Raw genomic sequence first — 26,517 nt, 5'->3', positions numbered from 1 at the left:
AACTTTTGTTTTCATAAAATAGACCAAACGTCTCTGAGTATAATAAACATACGGTGCTAAATACATAATTCTCAAATTCTGCCCTAAACAATATTTGTTCCAGGGTTCAAACCATAGATTGTATAAACAGGTTCAAACTCAACTATTTAAAATCGTCAGATGCTTTAGCTGCCGCTGATTGGTAGGATCTCCCAGGAGTGGGCGGTCTTTAGAAGTGCTACCCAATGGGTTGGTGGTACGACGCGACACAACCGTCATCCGCGGTTTCTGATTGGTCAATGTTCGTGTGACAGCTGAGTGTTGTGAATCTGACGCGGAATAAGCAGGAATCAAACGCACAGATATTACAGTTAATGTTATAGTTATACAGTACAAATACTGACTGACTGCAGCACCTACTGAAGGTAAGAACACTGCTGCTAATGAAGCGTGTCGTGTCTTATTATATGCATTATATCTATTAATGGTGCAGCCTTGTTTATGGGTGCCTACACACATATATCGAACAAAAATATATTCTAAGAACGTTGTGCTAACGTTCCCATTACGTTGTCAAAGCGTAATCTCTGAACGTTGTTTTAAAAACGCATTTTCTTTTATATATATATATATATATAATTTTGCAAACATTATGCGAACGTTATTTTTTTAATGTTCTCAGTAGTAACATTTAAAAAACATTAGAGGAACGCCCAACTAGAACGTTTCAGGGAAAAAACTAACGTTTTGAGAAAATGTTCTAACTTAAAATGTTTGTGTATAACTTTGCCAGAACGTTAATCAAAGTCTAGAGAGAGAGAACACTGCAAAATAAATAATTGGATATAAGTAAATACTTAAATACATACATACATTAGATTAAAAGGAAGAAAGTCTAGATTAAATAAATAAATAAACATTTTGATTAACTAAAGGTGCAATATGTAAGATTTTTGGATTTTGCAACTGTGTTATATATTTTGTAGGCTTGTGTACTTACATGATCCCAAATGTTTCCAAGAATGCTTAAATCTAGAGAAATAAGCGGGACACAGACCGTCCGTCGCCTATCAATGACATCATACCCGCGTTACCCTCGATTTCCGGTTTTATTTTGTAGAAAACATGGAAACACCAAAGACACTTTAATATATGATGTGTTTTATTAGGTGAACAACTGTTTGGAGACATTTATTACAGTAATACAGCATTTTCTCTGTCATACTTTGTGTTTTAAAATTAATTGGACGCCATTTAGCAACACAAGCCATCCAGCATTTATTAATATGATATTGTAATATGATCTCGCTCACTGCAGTGTGAACAAGTGTCTCATAGCAGCCGTGGAGCGAACGCACAGAGTAACACAATAACATCATTTTCAACACACTCAGACAGTGCGCATTTTACTTTCGGTTTAGAATTAGCTCCAATTCGGGGGCGAATTGTCATTATCATCCAAACAACCCATGTACAGATGATAACTCCGCAAATAACTGCAATTGCAGGTTTCAAACAGAGATGGCGACACAGTGGACTACAGCTTTAACACTAGAACCGCCAGGGGGCGCTGTATACCTAAAACCGCCAGCGGGTAAAATTTACCCATGCAGATTATTACTGTATTGATACGGCTAAAAAAACGTAATATGTCACTGTATTATGCCACTGTCTTCACAAAGTAATGTATAGAGTCATGAAATTATTATTTTTAGTCATCAACTATGTTTTTGTCCTGTTGTTTTATGCTATCCAAATGTCAGTTTTATATATTATATGTCCTGTCGCTCCAGTGGGTGTATTTCTCAATTGCCTGTATCCACTTTTGTGTCCTTAAACGCTTGTTTTTTGGGTCGACAGTTTATGCCCGGTGGGCGTGGTCTTCAGATTATGATGCGTGTCGCTCTGTCTCTATGTATTACCATGTTCTGCCATCACCAGTGTTTTCTCGTGTTCATTCTAACACGTGTGTTGATGTTCTGCAGGTGTTCAGTGGAGGATGAGCCGCTTTCTGAATGTGTTGAGGAGTTGGCTGCTCATGGTGTCTGTGATCGCAGTGGGAAACACAGTGCAGAGCTTCAGAGATCACAGCTTCCTGTCCGAGAAACTCTACACCGGCACACCGGATTATGGTCAACACATACACCTGATAATAAGCCCCTTTATTCATTAACCAAGATCAGCATTACAATGATTTCAGTTAATGCATCTACTATTATATATATTAGGGGTGTAATGGTACACAGAAGTCACGGTTCGATACGAGTTTGATACGTTTACATTACCGCCCCAGAATTCATCTTCCAGAATCTGGCAGTACGTTTTGGGAGTTCATTTTTAGTCCATCTCTGCAAAACGGACTTCAGGATGGACTAAAATGAACTCCCAAAACGTACTGCCAGATTCTGGAAGATGAATTCTTCAAACAGTGGTACTAGAGGATGTGGTGCTGGTCCTTCAAGAGTCATTCTCAACCTATCTGTCCATAAAGCCTATAAAAAAACCTTCTTCATGTATTTTACAACACTTCAGCTTGTGATTCTTATCTAGTGGGGGTCATTTTTTAGGATTCTTTACCTAACTGAAGTCTCTGAGATCCTGACACCTGCACTTCTGGAGACTCCAGGTCGGTTCAGCTCTGGAAAATGGTGGCGCTGGAGACTAAAGGGTTCCTGATGGTTTCACCCTTAATTCTTCACCTTAATTCTTAATTATTTTGCGGTTAACAGGTGTCTTTTCTTCACCACCTGTTTTTGTCAGATCCTGCTGACCCAACGAGCATTTCACTGTCCAATGGTCATGCCTTAACTGCAATGTCTAGTATTGCATTAGTATTGCATCCTTCTCATGGGCATTTAATACTTTTTGACTTTTCAGTCTGAGTTAAATCTCTTTTTTGGCTCAATTTATCTGTAAAAGAAAACATGCCTAATAATTCTGCACACCTGAATATAAGGTGTTTTTCATTTCCAGCCTTCATGAACAATTATATATCCCTTATACATTATTAAATACTAAATCAATAGTAGTTATTAGGATTACTGTGGTTTGGAATTGGTCAAATGTGCCTGGAAAAAAAATATGATCAGAAAATCAACGTGCCTAATAATTCTGCACTCCCTGTAATTAGAGTAACAAATCAACAATTCCTTACTTTTTTATATTAGAGTCTAATTGATAGATTGACAAGTCATCCGAGGTGTATATGATATTCTTGTTTCAGACGAATAAAATCTGAGTTTTATTAAAAATGTTCAGGCTAATCCAAGCTTTACAATAGCAGAAATAGTGGCTCTGTGTTTGAAGTCCATAAAAAAGTGCATCTGTCCGTCATATAACTGCTCCACGCGGCTCTGGGGTGTTAATAAAGGCCTTCTGAAGCGAACCGACGCGTTTGTGTAAGAAAAATATCCATATTTAAAAATGTATTTCATTTATTTTCTATGGCTCTGCATCAGCCGTCCCCGCGCCATCACTTCCGGCGAATAAGGTCAAAATACCAGCGCGATCATAGATATATATACATAGATTCCTCATTAGTGCATGCGCGGATCGGTCGAATGAGGCATCTACGTATATATATATATCTTTGATCACGCCAGTATTTTGACTAGGGCTGTCAAAAGATTAATTGCGATTAATCGCATCCAAAATAAAAGTTGGTGTTTACATAATATATGTGTGTATACTCTGTATAATAATTATCTGTATATTATATATATATAGGCACAAGCATGTATATATTTAAGAAAAATGTATTACATTTATATATAAAATATTTATATACAATATGCATTTTATAAATACAGTATGCAAATATTTCTTAAATATATACATGAATGTGTGTATATTTATATATACATAATAATTATACAGAGTACACACACTTATATTATGTAAACACAAACTTTTATTTTGGATGCGATTAATCACGATTAATCTTTTGACAGCCCTAGTTTTGACCTTATTCTCCGAAAGTTATGGCTCTGGGAAAACTAGATGAAATTCGTCAGAAACCGATCGTTGTTCGGGATGAATACATGTACCGTTACACCTCTAATATATATCTTTAGCAGGAAGATTTTATTATATACCTTATTTCATGGAGCAAATGTTTTCAGAAATATGTTAATACCTGAGTGTGACCAATTAATATAACAAACAAGAATATACGTTTTTTCATCCGACAGCATCTAAACATCCTGATGTCTTCTTCTTTAGTAAACGGTCTTCAGGCGAGAACCTTTGGCATATGGACCCTCCTGTCCTCCATCATCCGCTGCGCCTGTGCCATAGACATTCAGAACCGGACGTAAGGATCCTCATGTGTGTGTGTGTGTGTGTGTGTGTGTGTGTGTGTGGACACTGAACTCTGCTGGAATGAAGCTGATGTTTCTGTCTCTCCCTCATTACAGGCTTTATCACGTCACCCTGTGGACATTCGTTCTGGCTCTTGGCCACTTCTTGTCTGAAGCATTTATCTATAAAACCGCTCCTTTGACCATTGGAGTCATGGCACCTCTGATCGTAGCGAGTGAGTGATGACGGACGAGAGCTTCTGCTGGGTTTTCAGGAGACTTACATGTGTTACATCTGTCAAGGGAACTTAAAACTATGCAACCGGTCAAATAATAGTTTTTTTAATGTTTTAAAAGTCTCTTCTGCTCACCAAGGTTGCATTTATTTGATTAAAAATACAGTAAACTCTATTAAATGTTTTACAATGTAAAGCAGCTGTTTTCTATGTGAATATACACCGACCAGGCATAAGATTATGACCCCCTAATATTATGTCGGTCCCCCTTTAATGCTTTAGCATCACCTTCACACTGGCCTGTAACAGTGCTTTTGTGTTTCTAGGTGTCTCTATTGTGGGCATGTTGATCGGCTACCAGTGTATCGGTGAGCCTCAGGAAGTGATGGGAGCTCGTCAGAAGAAGAGGAACTGAGTGATATTCAGTGTTGATGCCTTGGGCACTGACACAGGGCGGCTGTAATGGGACGGGCCGCACCACTGCATGTGGACTGGGGGTCAGTGGTTCGTTATATACCGGTCCTGGTCTCAACTGGTTGCCAGTCACCAAAACATAAGGCCCAAACTACCTTTTTACAGTATTGAAATCAGTGTAATATTAACATGCTACTTTTATATGGTTATTTGAAGTTTAATTGTCCAAAAGCAATTACAGTGCCAGAGTTATTTTTAGCTATTATATTAGAAAAATAGTGCAGTCAAACTTATATTTGAGCTTCTTCTTCGTCTAGATGGCAGCTCTCAGCTACTGATGGAGATTTAATGGAGTTACATTCATATGTGTTTACCAAACAGATGTCAAACATTCAAGAAGAAGTGTTTCCACGAAAAGGGTTTTAGCATCAGATGCACATGAATGTTGTTTACTACTGTTGTCACTGTTAGTGTTTCCCAGAAAGCATGTGCTATGGTTTACATGACTAAATTGCAAATCACTCAACGTGCACAAAATACAAGACACACTCACGCATTTTAGCCATTTAAACTAGTTATCACTCTTTATTACTGACTGTGAAATTCAATGTACTGTTTTTTTCTGGATTATATTCTAAACGTTTCTATACAGATACTGTAAAGTACACAGGAACTGCATACACCTCTACATACGTTTATATCAACATACACACACACACACACACAGATTAGGGCTGTAACTACACGTCTGCTGAAATCAGGTCTGTGAGACCATCATCTGTTCAGAATCGCTGAAAACAACAGTGTAAACACAGATTTTTCTTAGTTTTCAAGTTCCACTTGTTTTTAGCTCCATTGTTGCTGTACTTGCTGGATATTTGAAGCCATATGAAATTAATAAAAGGTAAATGACCTAATTGTTTGCGATGTCATTGTGTACAAAGCATCTTGTTGACAGGAGTAAAGAGTGGCCAGAATTGTGAGATTTTGGGCCCTCGCTATCATACACACGGCGTGACGCCAGGCAGGAAGCTAGTGTGTTATGCTAGTTTCATCCCGACGCAGTTTTCACGCTTATGTCCAGCTCCACGGTGTTTAAATATCAAACGCACTGGCGCATCTGTTCATCCATGGTCTTTTTTTCCCAAAAAGTGGACCTTTTCCAGATCCACCCCCCCACCCTCATTTTGTATTAAATTATGAGGGTCAAAAACTTAATTTTGGTGACTTTTTATTTTATGCACCAATTTGTGCTGGATTATCTTGTCTGCTGTTTTCTCGAGCATGATTTTTGATGCATGGAAAATATTTTCTACAATGTTGAACCAAGATCATGTACCACCTTTTTCAGTCCAAACACACACTGTTATTTGGCATGGATAATCAAAACTTCCCCACAAAGTTTAAATCACAAATTCACGTGACAGAACTATAAGCTAACATGTGTTTGTTTCATGTTGTGAAACATACATTTTTGAAGATGTCACTAAATTTACATTTGTAGGATCACTAACTTATAATTGGTCAGGAAACAAAGGGGCTTTAATTATTTGGTCTATACTGTGCACACACACACACACACACCCTAGGTAGTTATGGGGTTTAGGGGTAAGCTCCCCCGAATTTTTTTTAAATTTTTTCCTCATTTTAAGACGTTTGAAGGCAAAAAAATGATCAGAAATAGCTTTAAAACCAAGTCAGTGGGCAGTAGATTATTTGTCAATTCCCTCTCCTCATCTCATCACTCTTTTTCTCTCATCCTCCTTATCTTGCCCTCTCTTCCCCTCCTAAAGCAGTCAACAAAACATAGGGTCAATTTATATTTAGAATAGTTTTTATTAATCCCTTTCTAAGATTAAAAAAAAGTACACATTCATTATTAATCTTATTCATTATATGAAGAAAACGGATTTGTTAATGTTTCTTGTTCTCTCACATTGACAGTTGCTAATTATTACATTAAATCACGTAAATGATGTATTTATAAACCTATTTTAAATTAAAAATGGCAAAATTAGACAAAAGTTTATTAGTTTGCCTGATTATGTCGTCGGTAGTTTAACATTTCAATCCTAAAACAGCTGGCAAATATGAAATGTTTAGTTTAGCTACATCTGATCTCGCACTTTATGAGCGTTTACTGAAGCGTTGCGCTGGAATTCACGCTCAGCAGCTTCAGTGAACATAAAGCCCGCCTACTTTATTTTGATTGGTCATCTTAAATATTTTGCCGTTTGACGAGCGGTGACAGACCGCAGGCAGCTCAGATGAGAAGATCTTGGTGCTGCGCAATATCATTGCGGTGTTAAAGTAATACTAGGCAATTATTTCACAACATTTATAGCCTATACATCGGAAAAATATTCTTATTATTGACCGTCATTACTTAAAAGAACACTTATTTTATTACTACAAAAAACTGGCTTTAATTCTGGACCTTGTGCAGTGAGGGATGGTTCGTTCAAAGCCGCGCTAAGGTGCGCTAAGGTATGTTCAGTTAGACACAAACACATAATCAATACGATCACTTACAATGCAATACTAACACATAAAACACGTTTTACTCACATTAGTGTGTTGCTTCATTCCTGTCGGATCCAATATAGAAGGCATAGCATTTTGTTTTAATCTCAATATGTCTGCAAATCCAATCTCTTGTTTACAAACGAATCCGCGGTGAAATGAAGCGAACAAACGCGCAATGTCTTCCCCACGTGAGCTGGATATTCATTAAAAATAAAGTTCAACCACACATTCCTAATATTAGCTCCAAAGGAAGCTTATGCAGCAACTCTGTTCTTCCACAACCAGGCACAGCTACAGAATCAGAATCATATTTATCTGTAGAGGCGGCGTTTCACCACATGATGACGTCAGTGGTCGACATATTGTGAGATCTTTTGTTTTCCGGACCTGTCAATAAAAGCTTTTCTTTGACTAAAGGAAGTTTCAGCTCTGAAACTTACAGGATATTCTTATATCACAATGAACTTTTATATACCAAAGGCTCAAGGGAAAGTTGATTTCTCAATTCATCACCCCTTTAAATTTAGCTCACCTCACAAACAAAGCCCTCTCTCTTCGTTCGACATGAATCATATGTTTCCATGGCTGCGATGTAACATTTAATTGCGAACCTATTATTTATTTTGTAAATAAAGCTTTGTGCTTCACTCGTGTCATAATATTCACGTAAAACAGCTTCACATACAAAAACAAAAGTGTTTTGGCGGTTGTCAGTTTACCGGCACAGCCCTAGCTGGAATACACAACATGATTTACCAATCTGAACAGATCTGGAAACACTCGGGCCTGTTTTCACCCAAACAGGGCTTAGATCAACCCTCTGGGGTTCTTCATTTATGGGTCACACTCAGGGTCTTTGGGTCAAAAATGACCCGGAGGGCGGGATTAAGATAAAAAAGATTTGAGGAAAACCATTGAAATATATTTTTGTTCAATAATATTTTTTATTTTTGGAGATAATTTTATGATTAATAATTCATATTTATGCAATAATTATGACCCATTTTTTTCATTGAATATAATAAAAAATGTATATATATATATATATAATTTTCTTTTAATTTTTTATTAAAGCTGTATTTCATTTTAGAGTCAAGCCTAGGCCTCATGAAAGCAATTTTTTAATGAGATCTGTGCCATCCGGTGGACACATTGAGCATTTTTATCACACAATAGCATATTTTTACCACTATTATAGTGGATCTAGCGTTTTATAAAATGTTTTAAAAAATCGTAGCTTCATCGAAATGGTCCGAAACTTGGTGACTTTATTGGTACTTGGTATATGAACACCCAAAAAAATTGGGGACAGGATATGAAAAGTATAAGTGGTCGTAAAAAAAATTGTCACATTCAGGACCTTCGTGTCAAAAATGACCCCCATAGGAAATGAATGGGAAATTGGCAAAAATATGAAAATACAGAGGTTTTTTTGTGGATACAATCTACAAATCAGCCAGGATGTAGAAAAAAAGGACTCAACAGTGAAGGGGTGAATCTCTAAAACATCAAGAGTGCAAAACAGATAAAAAAACTCACACACACACACACACACACACACACACACTTATACACACAAAAACACACATTTTTTTTGTCTGTTTTGCACTCTTGATGTTTTAGAGATTCACCCTTCACTGTTGAGTCATTTTTTTCTACATCCTGGCTGATTTGTAGATTGTATGCTCAAAATTTTTTTCATATTTTTGCCAATTTCCCATTAATTTCCTATGGGGGTCATTTTTGACCCGAAGGTCCTGAATGTGACAATTTTTTTTACGACCACTTAGACTTTTCAAATCCTGTCCCCAAATCCTGTTTGTGTGTGTTCATATACAAAGTACCAATAAAGTCACCAAGTTTCGGACCATTCCGATGAAGCTACGATTTTTAACATTTAAAAAAAAAAAGAATTGGGGTCAGAAATGACCGAAGAACCCCAGAGGGTTAAGCCAGGATTAGGCCTTGGTTTAATTGGGACATTTAAGTAGCTTTTATAAACATGCCTTCAGACAAAACAATAGAAGATAATAAGTTGCTTTCGGTTACAAAAACCGAAACCGGGGATTGGCTTTAGCCTCGTCTGTGGTGTCATACGCAAAAACTGTGCATCATACACCAGATTCATTTCAAGTCGTTCCCAAAACAAAGTTACACCGAAATATCAAACATGTTTGATAAAATCCGACTGGATGGAATCATAAGATTATACACTTTTGGTGAAATCTGTCAACTCTGACTGCCCAAAATCTGTCCCCCTCTTCCCACCATGCACCGGGGCAGTAATACTTCATATGGTTGCAGCGTTTGACCATTCATTACATTGCTGTTGATTTTGTATCCACATTTAGAAAGGTGTGGTCAGGATGAGTTTGTTACTTCATTAAAATGGTATTTTAAGGTGTTTCTTAAGTGTGGCTAAACTGTGAGGTGGAGCTAAAAGAGAAAGACACATAGAAGGATGATCATTGGATGCAAAACGATAAGTTTTGAGGCCTGGAACTTCGACTTTTCTTCAAATGCTGAACTGAAGGGACATTGAACTTTTCCACAACACAACAGGGCAAAGGTTTTGGAAACACTGATGTAAAATCCACTTAATCTTTCAGACAATGCTAAAATCCAGCAGCCAGTTGCTTAACAATCCTTCATGATTATACATACCTGATTATATGATTATCTACAGTAAGTGTCTTAACTTGAGGAGTTTGTCCCAACCTTATTCACATTGTTTCAAAACAGGATTGTCGATGTCAATGTTTGCCTGCATGTTTCCACATTACTTATTGTGAAATACAGTAATCATAGATAATCTGCGGAAGGAAACTGCAGGCACAGTCCATCTTTCATAGGCCTATACTTTCTGCAAATAACAGTGATTATAGTTTAGGAATCAATCATTGGGCTATTTCACACAATGCACTGATTGAGTTGAGTGATCATAAGGAGCGGATACAAAACATTTAACAAATGTGACTTACACAGTTAGAGCAGCAGTATTCATTTTATTTACTTCTTTTAAAACATAAAAACCCAGGCCAAAGACTTACTGTAATAATCATTGTGGACTCCCTGTGACTTTGCATGAGTTTTGCCCGATGTTTAGCCTACTCAGTGAGTTAAAATATGCAGAGGTGGACAGAAACGAACTTAAGTACACTTTTTGAGGATCTGTACTTTACTGAAGTATTATTTTTTAGGGAAACTTTTACTTTAACTTCACTACATTTGAAAGATAAATATTGTACTTTTTACTCCACTACATTTCTATCAAGATCCTCAAAGTCGAAAGTCGTTTCTGTAGCAGCTATGCAAGTCAGTGGATTCAAAATTATTATTATTTTTTTTTGCAGACAGCCTATAAGAATAACTGTAGTGAAGAGATGAAAACATGTACAACAATGAGTAATTTTAAGAGAATATTTAAAATTAAAATATTGAAGGGATATGAAAAGGAATTGAGATGTTAGTATCGTATACTGACCGTATGTTTTTGGGATTATATAAAAAGTCTAGTTTGCATGGGTTTTATTGGGTGTAATATAGATAAATGGAAAAGAAGATGATAGAATTGTGTATACGTACTGTAGTTATGAATGTATGCATCTGTGAAATATGTGAATATAAGTACTGGAAGTAGATATATAGTGTATGTTTATGTAAATATGTAAAGCAACGATTCTATTTGTGTTAATTAAGGGAAAAATAGAGATGGGGGGGGGGTAGGACTAGAAAAGTTTTTCGAACTTCTTCCTACTCCTTTTTGAACATGTGAAATTGTTTTGTTATTTCTATTTGAAGTACTTAATTCTTTATAATAATTTTGGAAGTGTGTATAGAGAAGTGTATGTTCTTTTTTTATTTGGTATTTTTAATTATATTGTAAGTATGTAGGAATTTATGATTTAGGTACATACATATTCTCTTCCTGTTATTCTTTTTTTTTTTTTTTTTTTTTTTTTTTAACATGTTCAAATAAAACACTCAATCAAAAAAAATCAAAAAAATAATCAAAAACACAGTTGGTTATGGCTTAAGTGTACGCAAACAGGTGGGTAATAACTGGATATGTGTCAGAATATTACGTCCATGCATTCAGCCGCCCAATTAAATATCTGTCTGTCATTAAAGCTACACTGTGTAACTTTTTTAGTTTATTCTTAGCTAAAAACACTTAGTTCTTTCAAAAATATATGTGCTCATTAATGTATATTTACTTATTTCAAGTAATAAAGTATTCTCGTAAGTTTATAATATGCCATTGTAAATACATACGGGTGAGGGGTTTGAATGCGGGTCGCCATGTTGCTCCTCCATCTTGAAAGTACATTAGCCAAAGAGGGACATACCCGTAAATTTAAGCTTGGCCTTTGGCGTTTTAACACTCGATGGCACCGTGTCCAATGTGGACGAGGTCGAACTGGAAGCCATGTTAATCTTGGACTAAATCGGCCACCGTAGAGATAAAACGAAATCGGAATTGAGAGGAACAGAAACTAATATTCACTGGATGGTCATATACAGGTTCACCACTAGATGGGGGAAAATATCACACAGTGGAGCTTTAATGTTAATCAAACAACTACAGATGTTAAATAAGTGTATACATTTTAAATAAACCTACTGTATCTGAAAATTTTTTATTTACTATTGTTTGCTTCTTTAGTCTTTTATATAGTCTAAAAATAATAAAAAATATATTAAATTTCCCATATTAGCCTATGCTCATATTGCCCACCTGTACACACCAGCTGATATATACAGTGTAGTATTGATTTGGGCGGTCACTCGGCATTTGAAAGGGTTTTAAATCTTCTAAATTAAGTAAAATGACTCAAAATCAAGTAATTTAATCATGTCAAAGTCAACTCAAATGTAATTTCCAACAAATTTTGGCCAGTGAAAATGCTGAGTGGCTAGTGACTTTGGAAAACCACTAGCCACAGTGACTGGTGAGCAAAAAAAAGATAATGTCAAACCCTGCCTACAACCAACAAAGCATCAAAACATTATGACCAACACACAGCAAGGTGGAGCAAATACCTGAACAAATAACCACAACAGGAGAAAACTAACTCAAATAAAGACATGAACATTCATCCCAATATGAAATCATCTGCAAAACCATGTCAGATCAGTGTAAAGAAGCAGACACAAAAAAGTACATTAAAAAGAGAGAGAAAAACATGTTTTTTTCCTGTCAAACCCGTGGTTCCTCCTAAAACTGCGATTGGTGGATGCGCGAGGCCCAGCCCCGATTCGCAGCGCGTGACGTTTGTTTATGTAATCTCTGACAGCTCGTTTGGTTCCATCCAGTTTCGACTTGCCGACACAAAGGAGAATCAAGACAGACCATTTACAGCTTGAACATGGATGTGAAGATGATCGTGCCGTTTGTGGCGGTGATTTTGGCCGTGGCGAGCGCTGGGCTGGTCGGAGGTCCAGTCGACGCAGACATGGACGAAGAAGCTCAGAACGCGTTACAGTTCGCGATGGTCCAGTTCAACAGGAAAAGCAATGATGCGTTTGTGAGTCAGGTTTCCGAAGTCATCAAGGTTCAGAAACAAGTAAGTAGTTTAAATGTTTGTTTTGTCATCGTGTACTCTCGGAACGTCGCTAAATCACACCCAGTGATAAACGCACTTTCTTTCTCCTTGAACGCTGTCATGGCGCGTCCTGATTGTGTCAAACACTGATCTAAATAAACATTTATATAAGTTAGATCAGTGGTGTCAACACATTTTGTTGATCATGGGACAACATTCCTGTCCGAGAATGTGTTACTAACAATATCCAATAATATCTGCCCGCAGTAGTTCATTCTAGAAACATGGTAATTCCTGCTAGAATGTTGTAAATCATGGTAAACTATGGTAAATCATACTAGAATGTGGTAAACTATAGTAAATCATACTAGAATTTGGTAAATCATGGTAATTAAACTATAGTAAATCATACTAGAAACATGGTAATTCCTGCTAGAATGTTGTAAATAATGGTAAACTATAGTAAATCATACTAGAATTTGGTAAACTATGGTAAATCATACTAGAATGTGGTAAACTATGGTAAATCATACTAGAATTTGGTAAACTATGGTAAATCATACTAGAATGTGGTAAACTATGGTAAATCATGGTAATTAAACTATGGTAAATCATACTAGAATGGTGTAAATCATGGTAATTAAACTATGGTAAATCATAGTAGAATTTGGTACATCATGGTAAGGTAAACTATGGTAAATAATGCTAGAACGGGGTAAATCGTGAATGTGGTAAATCATAATGGGATTGTGGTAAATCATGGTAAACTATGGTAAATCATGGTAATTAAACTATGGTAAATCTTGGTAAACTGGTAAATCATGGTAATTAAACTATGGTAAATCTTGGTAAACTATGGTAAATCATACTAGAATGTGGTAAATCATGGTAAACTATGGTAAATCATACTAGACTTTGGTAAATCATGGTAAACTATGGTAAATCATGGTAATTAAACTATGGTAAATCATACTAGACTTTGGTAAATCATGGTAAACTATGGTAAATCATGGTAATTAAACTATGGTAAATCATACTAGACTTTGGTAAATCATGGTAAACTATGGTAAATCATGGTAATTAAACTATGGTAAATCATACTAGACTTTGGTAAATCATGGTAAACTATGGTAAATCATGTTAATTAAACTATGGTAAATCATGCTAGAATGGTGTAAATCATGGTAATTAAATTATGGTAAATCATGGTAATTAAATTATGGTAAATCATACTAGAATGGTGTAAATCATGGTAATTAAACTATGGTAAATCATGGTAGAATGTGGTAAATCATGAAATGATTCCCTTCCAGTGCCGTAACATGCATCTCCTCGACATAAAACTCTCCTGATGAAATGCGCTTGCGCGGGCAAAACCGCTGTGGGGTAAAACTGTGGCTCTGCAGTCAGACTAGGGCTGCAACGACGCGTCGACGTCGTCGATGACATCGACTACGAAAATACGTTGACGTGCGTGAAATGCGTCGACGCGTCGGCGGCACATTATTTACGTTCTAGAATGGTACAGAAGATCTAGAATAATGGCAGCTTCTGCTCCCGGGCATAGTGAAAATGATCATTATATAAAGCCAGACCGCGACATTCAAAAGTGTGGGAGTACTTTAAACAGAAGCCGAATAACACTGTGCTTTGTTCGCTCTGTAACGCCGGTTTCACACTGCGCGCGGTGGCAGAGCAGGAGATGTGTGTGTGGAGAGCGGGAGCTTTCACACTGCCAATCAGTGTTGCCAAGTCCCGGTTTTTTCCGTGGAATTGGGCTACTTCTACACTGTTGCCGCAGGCTGTGTCTCATGTCCGCGGGTTGAAGCGATACCAACTATGTGATATTTAGCCCCGGGAATGAGACTTTTAGCAGGCAGCCCTGCAAAAAAAACACACATATTTAACCCCCCGAACGCGATGTTTACCAGAGAACCTCCCCGAAACGCGATTGGGCTTGTTTTGGGCTAGTTTTGAGTAACGAATGGGTGAGTTTTGTTGTGAAAACCTGGCAACCCTGCTGCCAGTGTTCTCTCGCGCAGCTGAACCGTGGCGCGTGTATTGCAACAGACGGTCACATTTTCCGGGGTTCTTCTCCGACCCCAGTACGTCTCGTGCTTTTATTTATTATGGGCTGCATATATCTGCTGTTAATGCGACCTGGTTCCGCTCTGTCCCAAACACATATGCATAATAACATGCTGTATATAGGTAGTTTGCATGATTAAAGTAACATTAAAGTTAAGATATGCCTCTAGCTTTAATCATTTAATAATTTGTCTTTGAAGTTTGGGCAAAAACTTCTGGCAGCTTTAGTCGTTGTTTATGCACATGTATCTTCAAAATAGACGACTAGTTATACATTAACACTATACTGAAAGCTCCTGTATGTGAACCTTTTGCAGATAAATACAAGTGCATTTTCGTTTATTGACACAAATCAATAAGTAAATCATACTCAACTACTATAGTAAACAACTTTTCCTTATTAGGGCTACTCTGTATACATTTTATGATGAATAGTATCATTATATATTATGTTTAAAAAGCTTCTTGTGTTCATATATTTCATTATAAAATGGCATACTATGTACACTACCCTTCCTGAAATACAATTAATATTGTCATCATTCATTGATTTCATGTTAAAATATACAAATTCACTACCCTCTTTGAAATACAATAATCAGTAAAAAAGAATCATAAGATTAATCCGGAAAAATAATCGTTAGATTAGTCGACTAATCGAAAAAATAATCGTTAGATTAGTCGACAGAAAAAATAATCGTTAGTTGCAGCTCTAAGTCAGACCCTTCTCACCATATCCCTACCCCTAACCCCAACCCTTCAGTTATCCCTAAAATCAGAGGATTAGATAATGGCGTAGAAGCATCTAACCCTGCTTGTAAACGTGTAAACCTCAGTCAAATCCGATTGGGAGACTGGAGTGTCAACAGAGATGTTGATCCAGGAACATGTTCTAACACTCATGGTGATGGAATCAATGACTGTGTCATCAAACCTCATTGACATAAGGTGTGACAAATTAACTCCATACAAATAATTGTATAACAAATAGCTGTGTGAATATTTATGTCTTAAAAACTAACTAGTAGTTAATTTTATGTTACTGTTTTTTAATTAATAGTAAGTAATCCAGTATCGACTAGTATCTTTTTTAGTTTAAGTTGTAATTCCACATGCCTATAGAATTTAATGGCAAACAATTGTTAGTAATGGAAGAAGGTACTTGTCAATATTGTTACATTTATAGCAAAGAAATGAACACAGGTATGAGGAAGTACTAATGCAGGGCTCGACATTAAGCCGGTTCACGTGCTTGTCAATCACTTGTCCAAGTAAAAAATTTGCTTGTCCGGAATTTTTTTGCTGTAAATATAATTTGTTCTGAAGCAATATTCTCAATCAGCTTCGATATATTTAAATCTGCATATTTGTGATATTTTTACCTTTTATAAAGGGCATTTTTTCCATAATCTTATTAAATATAGGCTACGCTTCAGCTTTCATTTTATTTTTCTAATTTGATCTAGAAATTAAATTAGAATAAGACACTAAAGGGCTGTTACCAATCAAATTAAATAATTTACACTGAAAAATTACAACTGCATTAAATAATGTCTTGAGATCGTTTTATGAATATACGTTCATGAATATATGAATATAATATATCTTGTTTGAATATACAAATAAGAAATGTTGGAAAGATGAAATTAAACCACCAGTAGGTGGCGCTGTGCCTGTTTTAATGAGCGAGTCATTGAGTCGATTCATTCAAACGATTCATTCAAGAATTAATCTGGCCCTGTCCCAAATGACACACTTCATGTGCACTTTCGGTCTTGTGGACTTAAAATGGCCGCTGTGTGTGTGTGTGTGTTAAGTCCATGAGACTGTAGGGTGTCCCAGTTGTCATTTTAGGTCTCAGAAGGTCGCGAAAGTGTGGACTCAGAGGAAGACTGTGAGGGTTTAGGATGGTATTCAGGAAAACAGCACTCTTGGTTGTGTGATGTTGCTTAACTGTAGGCTATCATATGTTATAAATATAAAAACGACACAATTTGTCATCTTAACCGCAGTGTGTTAACTGAGTTTCTCATTTGTTGTGATTTCTCCTCATGAGGCTGTGTGAGCGTCAACAACTCGGTCAGTTCATTATACTTTATTATTATCCAATATGGATCGCCACTTACACTAATGAATGCAGAATCATTCTTACATTTTGGTGATTCCCTAAATATGTTTGGTTATTGATGTTTTAATCAGGCTCTTGTCCGGTCGGGCAAGTAAAATTCTCTTTCACTCGCCCCTTCCGAAAATCCACTCGTCCCGGACAAGCATTAATGTAGAGCCCTGTAATGAGTTTAAATAGTATCTAATAGTTACTAGAGAAGTTGGAAAATATACTAGGAATAATGAAGGAATATAATAATAATGAAAAAAATGAACACACACATTTTCAGAAACCTTGACATTTTTGCCAGTTGTATGCAAAAGCAAAATACAAAGAGAACAACAGAATTATTGGACCCAACATAAAAACTATTTATATTATAGGCCACATAAGGGAAATATATTTAGACAGTAAAGGGTTTTTAGATGTGACGTTTTGAACAGTATTGGAGTACTTGAAGTATGACCAATATTTTTTGAAAATTAACAAAAAATTGCCATCAATTACTTTTTACTGCTTTAACCACTTAAGATCTGGGACTATTTTTGGGATTTCCGTCCCCTTACCATCTTATTAACCCCCCTTAAATATGACCTTTTTTATGTAAAACCCCCATATCCAGTGGTATATGGTTATGGGGGGGGGGGGGGTTATATAATAAAAAAGGTAATATTCCTCCCTTCAGAGCCATTTGAATAAATCTTGCATGCATGATACAGACAACATAAATTTTCCATTATTTTCTGTAATCTAGTGTTTACAGCCCAAACTGCCTGCAGGGTGCTAGAACACACACTTTCACAACTGAATTCATAACCAAAAAAATCTAAAAGCGCCTTTTTTGGGGGGGTTATTACAGCTCAGACAACATATCCTCACATGTTTATCACTTTTAGCAGTGCTTTATGAAACTTCAGAGGTTTCCCTGTAAAATGACACCAGTATTGTGTGTTTAGAGACACTGTGTGTGTGTGTGTGTGGGAAGCTTTTACATTTGGGTCGGCCAAATGCAGGCAGAAATGGTGCCAGAGTAATTTAGTGTAAATAAGTTACTGTGTGTAAAACAAATGCCAAAGTGATGCATATCTCCAGAAAGCTTTCAAATGATACGAGGTCAGGGTCTGCAGAGGTTAAATAATGTATAATGTATACATGTAATGCATCAGGATTGACTCAACTATGTCTGAGCATGTGTCTGGTTGTTCTAGGTTGTCTCGGGCCTGAAGTACATCTTCACGGTGAAGGTGGGCAAAACCAGCTGCAGAAAGGGTGGAGTTGAGACCCTGTGTGCCATTGAGCAGGCTCCCGCCGATGTAAGACACACACTCTCGTTTACAGTATTGCACTTGCCTGTTTGCATTTCTCCATTCCCATATTAAAAGAGACTTTTCTTTTCTTTTAGGTCACTCAGTGCAAGATAACAGTCTGGAGCCAGCCATGGTTAAAATCTATTCAAGTTCTTGAACACACCTGCATGTAGTGCACATTACTAATGCACTCTGGGGCTTTTGAACATGCGGCAATAAAATGTACTTGTTATTGCTAACTATGGTGAAGTAGAAGTCTTTACTATTGATCAAATAGAAATTTGATTTGTCATGATAACCTTTGATGTCAACAACAAATCATGATCTAAGAATGCTTTACTAACACAATAATAATGATGTAATCTCATTAGACTCAGTTGCTCTGAAAAAGTCTATAATTTGTAAGAATTTCGAAGTAATAAAACGCATTTTGCAATATTTGGTCCTTTACTTATTAAAACACGACTGAATGAGATTGTCACTTATTTGGAGGATTGAGAAAGCTGTGTATCATTTTGTGTATGTATACATAAAGAACACAACAATCCAACCATAGTATTTATGTGATAACAGTTAGGAGTGCAAGTGCCAGAACTTACATATTTGCACTGTAAAAACACAACTTGAACAAAGTTGAAATGACTGATTTTGTTGTGTTTGTTCAGCAAAAATCCACACACTGTTAAAATCTCGTACAACAAACAAAAGTCTTAGTACTAATGTCCCCTAGCTTTTTCTTGTTGACTCAACTTTTGTAAATAACAGTTATACGAGCTGAAAAACGTTTAGTTGAGTCAACTTGACTTTATTTGTTTTCTGGAGAGGTGCAACTATTCTTTAACAAATCTTTTGTAGTTGAGCCAGTTCAGCATTTTGTGTCTATTGGAAACAGAAGTTCTTAAGAATGAACAGGTTCAGATGTAGAAAATGTTTGGTCGCCATTATGGCGATCAGTGTTTCCTTTCACCATAAGGCAGTTTGACTCTTGGCTTTTTATGTTTTTTTTTTGGGAGTGTTGTAGTACTCGAGATCGGTCTTGGGACCACTTTTTAAAGGTCTTTGTCTCGTCTCGGAATCGACCGCATTTTTTACTCGGTCTCGGACGAAGAGGACTCGGGATTGTATTTCAAGACCAGTCAAGACCACAACTGAGGGCATATCTCAAAATGATTTGTTAACATCATTATTGTGATTAGACATTAAACTTCCGATGTCTAAATGTAAATGTTTTTAGTTTTTACTAATTGCTTTATGGTGGCAGTTGTCCCTCCCCGCACATCGCATATCACGTCTCACACACACACACACACACACGTGAATGCGAGAGACATGAAACTTCTGTTATACAATTTGGCTACCTAAACCACAAAAAGTTCATCTGCAAAAAAGCATCCAAAAGAAAACATACAGCAGTCTGTAAATTCTGCAACGCAACGCTTACTGAGACGGCTGGGACCACGTCAAACCTTTATCGACATTTAGAAAGGAAGCATAAAGAAAGCTAAGTGCAAGTGATGATAGCAAATTTTGCTGTACCAAAACTCATGTTCACCCATCCCCACAGTACTGGGCGTTATTAACCAAAAGTCAAACCACATATATAGATATTTGTTAAAACAAACTGTAGTTAATCAAAGTAAAATGCAAATACAGGGTTTCCTTCCCCGTTGCTCAATAAAGCTGCACAATAACGTTACCAAAATGTAGATAAATGACAAAAATATGTATATAAAATAATTTGCCTACTAATGCATGGATCTGTATGATATACATATTCCACCTCCTGTTATTCACATTCATTTAAAGGGTTAGTTCACCCAAAAATGAAAATAATGTCATTTACCGAGCCGCTGATTCAACAGAGTGATTCAATACTCTCCAAAGCTTCATGAAGCAGTGTTTAAAATCGGCCATCACTATGTAAGTCGTTATTTAGTTGTTTTTTTTGGCGCACCAAAAATATTCTTGTGGCTTTATAATATTAATATTGAACCACTGTACTCACATGAACTGATTTAAATGTGTTTAGTGCATTAATATTGAGAGAGGAAATGTCATAAGCTGGCTCTGCAGGCCTCACTGAGCCATCGGATTTCAACACAAATATCTTCATCTGTGTCTGAAGATGAACGGAGGTCTTACAGGTGTTGAACTGCATTAGGGTGAGGAATAAATTATTTTATTCATGTGAGTTCACATTTTTGGGTGAACTAACCCTTTAAGACATAATGGACTGTGTCTAGATTAATACCTCAGAGATTAGCATTTTTACAGAATTTATTTAAAGTTTTAAAATGGGAGTGAGCGCTTTTCACAAAACAAACACGCAAGCAGAAAACACAGGCAAGTTGGGTGTTTCTGTCCACCATAGACCGTAAAAAATATGGACGCGTCGTCTTCAATGCCTTCCACTGAAGAAAAGTGAAGCCGCCAATGTCTGAATATGGCGCTGACATCTTGGTCTTGACTTGGTCTCGACCCTTCAAAGTCTTGGTCTTGTCTTGGTCTCTGTTTAGGAGGTCTTAACACTAGTTTGTGGTCTGTGCAACAGTGTTTAATAAAACACATAATCTGTTGCAAAGAAAGCCATAACCAAATATGATCAGGTGATCTAGATAACAGCATTATAAACGGGAATAGTTCACTACTTTTATTCCTGATCAAAAGTGATTATTTGTGAATAATATATTTACCAACAAAACTTTTATGCAGCAGATCAGACATTCTGAATTTTGATTTTTAAATGCATTGTGGGAATTGTTTTGGATTCACACACAGACATCAAGAATCAGCATGTGAATCTCAACAATAGTGACATGTTTCATGCCGCAATGCATGCTGGAAGCCATGATTTTAATACTATGTTGCCTCCCAACATGCATTGCAGCATTAAGTATGTCACCATTGTGGAGATTCACATGCTGATTCTTGATGTCTGTGTGTGTTATAAGACTTTATTTTCCCTCGTAAAGTATTTAAATTCAAATGTCAAAACAATTGTCACACAACTGGGTTGTATATACACGCACGATGAAGAAGTTGAATCTCCAATAAAGTCTATAATATTTAATCTACAAGTCAAACACAGATGAAGGCAGGTAAATTGCAACAGCACGTATACATTGGCAAGACCGGACAACTCACTAACGAAACAAGGGAACTTGTTAGGCAACAGCTGAACAGAATGACTAATCAAATTAATAATCTCTCATTATCTCAGGCAGGAAGGAAAACAAACTCAAAACTGAACATTAAAGCTGCAAGCAGCGATGAAAGGGCCCGCCACCGGGTGGCCTCAGGAAAACAGTGAATAGTGGGCGACATGCATTTAAGCAGGTAAATATATGAAAAAAGTCATTTTAATGTGCCACATTTCCTGCTGCGAGCCGGTGGTGCTTTGACTGTAACTGAATATTGGCATGTAGAGTCTTCAGGTCAGGACTATTATCAAACGTGAAGTTTTTCACATGTTTCACGGACATTGTATACCTGACTTACAACAACTTCCTGTTTCATGGCGTTAATCACATGCATTAGCACTTAGCCACGTGTTGCATAACTCAACATGTTTCTAGTATTTTTGGCACTTGATGGCATATTTGAATGTGTTTCTGGGAGTGAATCAGCGTAAAACATGCCATTTCCTGTTGCCCGCAGGTGGTGCTATGACTGTCACTGAATATTGGCATGTAGAGTCTTCAGGTCAGGACTCTTATCAGACATGGGAAGTTTGGGGCAGATTGGACATTGTATGTCCGAGTTACAACAGCTTCCTGTGTCATGGCGAAACATCGAACTTTGTGAGGCCGCCATGGACACGCCCTTCAGGAAAAACTCCAGATCTTCACAATTTAACATCACTAACTGTGCGTTCACACCGCCGCCAAGAGAGCGTCAAAGTGACCGGAAGTCATTCATCTTCAATGGGAGCCGACGGCGAGCTCTGGCGAGAGTGGCGCAGTGTGTCTTGGACGATTTGGGCATCGAGGAGAGTTGAAATCAGCTCAACTTTATGGTAATGAGCTATGACGCGGTTCAGCGGCAACCAATGGGAATGTAGAAGTGCTCCGCTTGAGAGGATCCCAGAGAACGCAGTCCTCTAAACTTTGGTTCCCACCACATTAGTTCCCAAGGCAAAATGGAGGAGAGGTCGATCATTGCTGTGGCGGGCTTGATAAGAAGGTGTGCAGTACTATTTATAGGCAACATTTTCGCTCTAGAACGCTTGTTTTTCAGCAGGAATGCAATTCATTTGCTCAAAACAACACTGATTTGACCAATAGACCCTTTTCACAGACTGGTGACGTGTTTTAACAGTCATCAATATTGTAAATCCTGCAACCTTTTTTTTTTTTAAATATATGTACATTTATAACACTAAAACTTTGTATTTTATTACTTTTGCATCAAATTACAATAAAAAAGTTACCGCTGCTGTGAGGGTGTTTAGTAATAGTGTCTATGGGAGTGATGGTAAAAATGAACACATTTCTCTCTTTTCACTGCCGTTATTAATCTAACTCTATTTTTTCCCTCTTTTTGAAAGTTGTGAAATCACTACTGTGGCGACTTTCTTTTGCTATGTGAGCAAATGGGCACACACACAAAAATTTTTTTATGTATTCTCTCATTCACAGCTATAATATTTAACCCAACTATGACGACTTCCGCTCTGAGAAACCCGGAAATGTGAAAAGGGTCAATGGCATTAATGCTGCACTTCAGCCAGGACAGTTATTGTAATGTGGGCTGCACACACATTAATGTTAATGTGAATTAAAGACCACGGCTAGCAAACGCCACACCACACAAATGGCTTTTAATTGGTTTATTTCATTAGCAAACATGTTAAGATCTTTCAATTGATCAGTTTTTTTTATTTTTTTCACATTTAAATGATTTCATGAGGTTATACCCTACCTGTGGTCAGTCTGCACAAAGGCCGATCAACATGATTGTTTGCTTTGGCCCTTTAAATACAGTTTAAAAATAGACCAAGCATTCGATCTACGTCAGAGCGGATGTCCACGAATCTTTCTACAGCGTCGATGGAAGGGCAGCCGGAGCGAAGTTTGACGCTCTCGCCGGTGGTGGTGTGAACACACAGTAAGGCCTTTAGATTAGACTGTGCAAATATGATGTTGTTTTGATTAAATCTCTTGGCGGAGTTTGTTAAAAAACAACATCTGGAAATGGCAAAAACTGCACAAATTTAGCCGAGAAGATTCATAATATCTCATTTCCTGTCTTTTTTGTAGGTATTGGGCTTTTACATGTGTCTACCGAATTTCATACTCCTACGTGAAACGTAGCGCAAAATTTCTAGGTGGCACTATCAAGCTATTTTGCCACGCCTAATTCTGAAACCCATATCACACATACATTTTTGCCACTTCTGATGCGTGTGCAAAGTCTCATGAGTTCTCGAGCGTGTTTAGACCCTCAGAAATGCTGATGAAAGAAGACTGGAGTATTGATGATGAGCCCGGAGCAGGAGTCAGATTCTGAAATCCACTGACGCTTCAATGTATATGTTTTGAGTGATTTATAATCGTTGTGTACACATGTGCTGAGGAACGTTTCACTCCAATGGTTTACATCTTAACCTCTTTTACTGGCAACGATTTTCCATCTTGGGAAGGTACGGATGAGCCCTAAATGGGAAAAAAAGAAACACTAAATGTAACAGTCCATCACTATTTAAGCAACCATAAACATAAAAATGCACAGAAATAACAAGGAAAGGTTATAGTCAAGTCAAACTTATTTGACATTACACACCGTTTCATACGGTAATATCTTCATGCCTTATTGTCACATTTATCGGATTAGAGCTGAACGGGAATATTGTTCAGGAGACCTGTGTAATTTAAAAAAATATATAGGACCTATTATTTTATTTAAACCAACACCTGGTTTTCACTGGCTGCACACTTGTTGGTATGTTTGTTACATATTTGCTTTCTCTAAAGATGCCAAAAAACAGTGGTTTATGGATGATTTTACTGCACCCTCTCCAGGCACAACAGGCTGTTTTCTTTCACTGCTCTCTCAATTACGTTTCATGCCGTGAATGTAAAAGTTTTAAAGATCAAAGAGCACACCAATGTGAGGTATCTCCTAAAAGAAAGAAGTGATTCTGTACTGTCTGAAACAAGTAATTCCAGTCTTACTTCCTGTTACATACATACATAACAATGTAACACATTTGCATAATGCCAGCTGAACAGCGTCTACTGTGCCGTCTGACCAATCAGAGCAGAGTAGACCAATCCCAACAGACTGGGCCATCTGACCAATCAGAGCAGAGTAGACCAATCCCAACAGACTGGGCCATCTGACCAATCAGAGCAGAGTAGACCAATCCCAACAGACTGGGCCATCTGACCAATCAGAGCAGAGTAGACCAATCACAACAGACTGGGCCGTCTGACCAATCAGAGCAGAGTAGACCAATCACAACAGACTGGGCCGTCTGACCAATCAGAGCAGAGTAGACCAATCCCAACAGACTGGGCCATCTGACCAATCAGAGCAAAGTAGACCAATCCCAACAGACTGGGCCATCTGACCAATCAGAGCAGAGTAGACCAATCACAACAGACTGGGCCATCTGACCAATCAGAGCAGAGTAGACCAATCACAACAGACTGGGCCATCTGACCAATCAGAGCAAAGTAGACCAATCCCAACAGACTGGGCCATCTGACCAATCAGAGCAGAGTAGACCAATCCCAACAGACTGGGCCATCTGACCAATCAGAGCAGAGTAGACCAATCCCAACAGACTGGGCCATCTGACCAATCAGAGCAGAGAAGACCAATCCCAACAGACTGGGCCATCTGACCAATCAGAGCAGAGTAGACCAATCACAACAGACTGGGCCATCTGACCAATCAGAGCAGAGTAGACCAATCTCAACAGACTGGGCCATCTGACCAATCAGAGCAGAGTAGACCAATCCCAACAGACTGGGCCATCTGACCAATCAGAGCAGAGAAGACCAATCCCAACAGACTGGGCCATCTGACCAATCACTGAAGAGTAGACCAATCCCAACAGACTGGGCCATCTGACCAATCAGAGCAGAGTAGACCAATCACAACAGACTGGGCCATCTGACCAATCAGAGCAGAGTAGACCAATCACAACAGACTGGACCATCTGACCAATCAGAGCAGAGTAGACCAATCACAACAGACTGAGCCATCTGACCAATCAGAGCAGAGTAGACCAATCACAACAGACTGGGCCATCTGACCAATCAGAGCAGAGTAGACCAATCACAACAGACTGGGCCATCTGACCAATCAGAGCAGAGTAGACCAATCATAACAGACTGAGCCGTCTGACCAATCAGAGCAGAGTAGACCAATCACAACAGACTGGGCCATCTGACCAATCAGAGCAGAGTAGACCAATCCCAACAGACTGGGCCATCTGACCAATCAGAGCCGAGTAGACCAATCACAACAGACTGGGCCGTCTGACCAATCAGAGCAGAGTAGACCAATCACAACAGACTGGGCCATCTGACCAATCAGAGCAGAGTAGACCAATCACAACAGACTGGGCCATCTGACCAATCAGAGCAGAGTAGACCAATCCCAACAGTAAGCAATATACCTCGAGTAAGCAAGGTTTGGGTTAATCAACTGAGAGTTCAGGGTATATGTGGCGGTAAGTTAACCTCACTCTCTGGAACACCCCCTATTGTAGGAGACTGAGAAACAACATCAGGAACCTTTAAAATATCCTATAGGGGCACTTTAGCATCATCCTGACCCATGACGAGCAGCCCATCAGTGGCAGAATCAGGACTCGCTGTGTCCTCCAGCTCCTTCTCCTCCGCTGTCAGATCTGATCATCACACCATCACGCTCAGCCTGGCCAACACTTCCAGTGGGCTGAAGAACCACTACAGTAACTGGGCAAGCGCAAGGTTTATGAGCCACAGGAATTACCATAATCCGCAGTTTGGGACATCCTGGATCCTGATCTGATCCACAAATGTA

At 37.9% G+C, this 26,517-nt stretch overlaps 3 protein-coding genes across 3 annotated transcripts in view; 2 read left to right on the top strand and 1 right to left on the bottom strand.

Annotated features, from left to right (window-relative positions):
* Positions 1–273: 273 nt before the first annotated feature.
* On the top strand, positions 274–5,842 carry erg28 (ergosterol biosynthesis 28 homolog). The gene is made up of 5 exons (XM_079832962.1): positions 274–404; positions 1,965–2,111; positions 4,201–4,291; positions 4,395–4,513; positions 4,840–5,842. Exons 2-5 carry the CDS (start codon positions 1,979–1,981, stop codon positions 4,926–4,928), a joined length of 432 nt encoding a protein of 143 aa, XP_079689088.1. The 5' UTR covers positions 274–404; positions 1,965–1,978; the 3' UTR covers positions 4,929–5,842.
* Positions 5,843–12,666: 6,824 nt separating this feature from the next.
* Positions 12,667–19,723, top strand: LOC307136526 (cystatin-like). Its single transcript, XM_079833641.1, has 3 exons — positions 12,667–13,020; positions 18,403–18,507; positions 18,597–19,723. The coding sequence occupies exons 1-3, from the start codon at positions 12,823–12,825 to the stop codon at positions 18,672–18,674; spliced, it is 381 nt and encodes a 126-aa protein (XP_079689767.1). The 5' UTR covers positions 12,667–12,822; the 3' UTR covers positions 18,675–19,723.
* Positions 19,724–20,763: 1,040 nt separating this feature from the next.
* flvcr2a (FLVCR choline and putative heme transporter 2a) overlaps positions 20,764–26,517 on the bottom strand; it is a 61,481-nt gene continuing 55,727 nt past the window's right edge. Inside the window, exon 10 of the mRNA XM_079833640.1 lies at positions 20,764–24,155. Within this exon, the coding sequence (XP_079689766.1) occupies positions 24,096–24,155 (60 nt within the window). The 3' untranslated portion in view covers positions 20,764–24,095. The remainder of the gene's footprint in view (positions 24,156–26,517) is intronic.

The sequence above is a fragment of the Gobio gobio genome (genome assembly GCF_949357685.1).
Source record: "Gobio gobio genome assembly, chromosome: 13".
In the NCBI taxonomy this organism is placed as follows: domain Eukaryota; kingdom Metazoa; phylum Chordata; class Actinopteri; order Cypriniformes; family Gobionidae; genus Gobio; species Gobio gobio.
This window is presented reverse-complemented; position numbering and strand designations above follow the sequence as displayed.

Bases quoted from the DNA above. Each gene is read 5' to 3' on its own strand.
- erg28 (XM_079832962.1), top strand. From the start codon at position 1,979: ATGAGCCGCTTTCTGAATGTGTTGAGGAGTTGGCTGCTCATGGTGTCT. The intron at 2,112-4,200 runs GTCAACACATAC...CTTCTTCTTTAG, and splicing joins CACCGGCACACCGGATTATG to TAAACGGTCTTCAGGCGAGA. The intron at 4,514-4,839 runs GTGAGTGATGAC...TTGTGTTTCTAG, and splicing joins GGCACCTCTGATCGTAGCGA to GTGTCTCTATTGTGGGCATG.
- LOC307136526 (XM_079833641.1), top strand. From the start codon at position 12,823: ATGGATGTGAAGATGATCGTGCCGTTTGTGGCGGTGATTTTGGCCGTG. The intron at 13,021-18,402 runs GTAAGTAGTTTA...TGGTTGTTCTAG, and splicing joins TCATCAAGGTTCAGAAACAA to GTTGTCTCGGGCCTGAAGTA. The intron at 18,508-18,596 runs GTAAGACACACA...CTTTTCTTTTAG, and splicing joins TTGAGCAGGCTCCCGCCGAT to GTCACTCAGTGCAAGATAAC.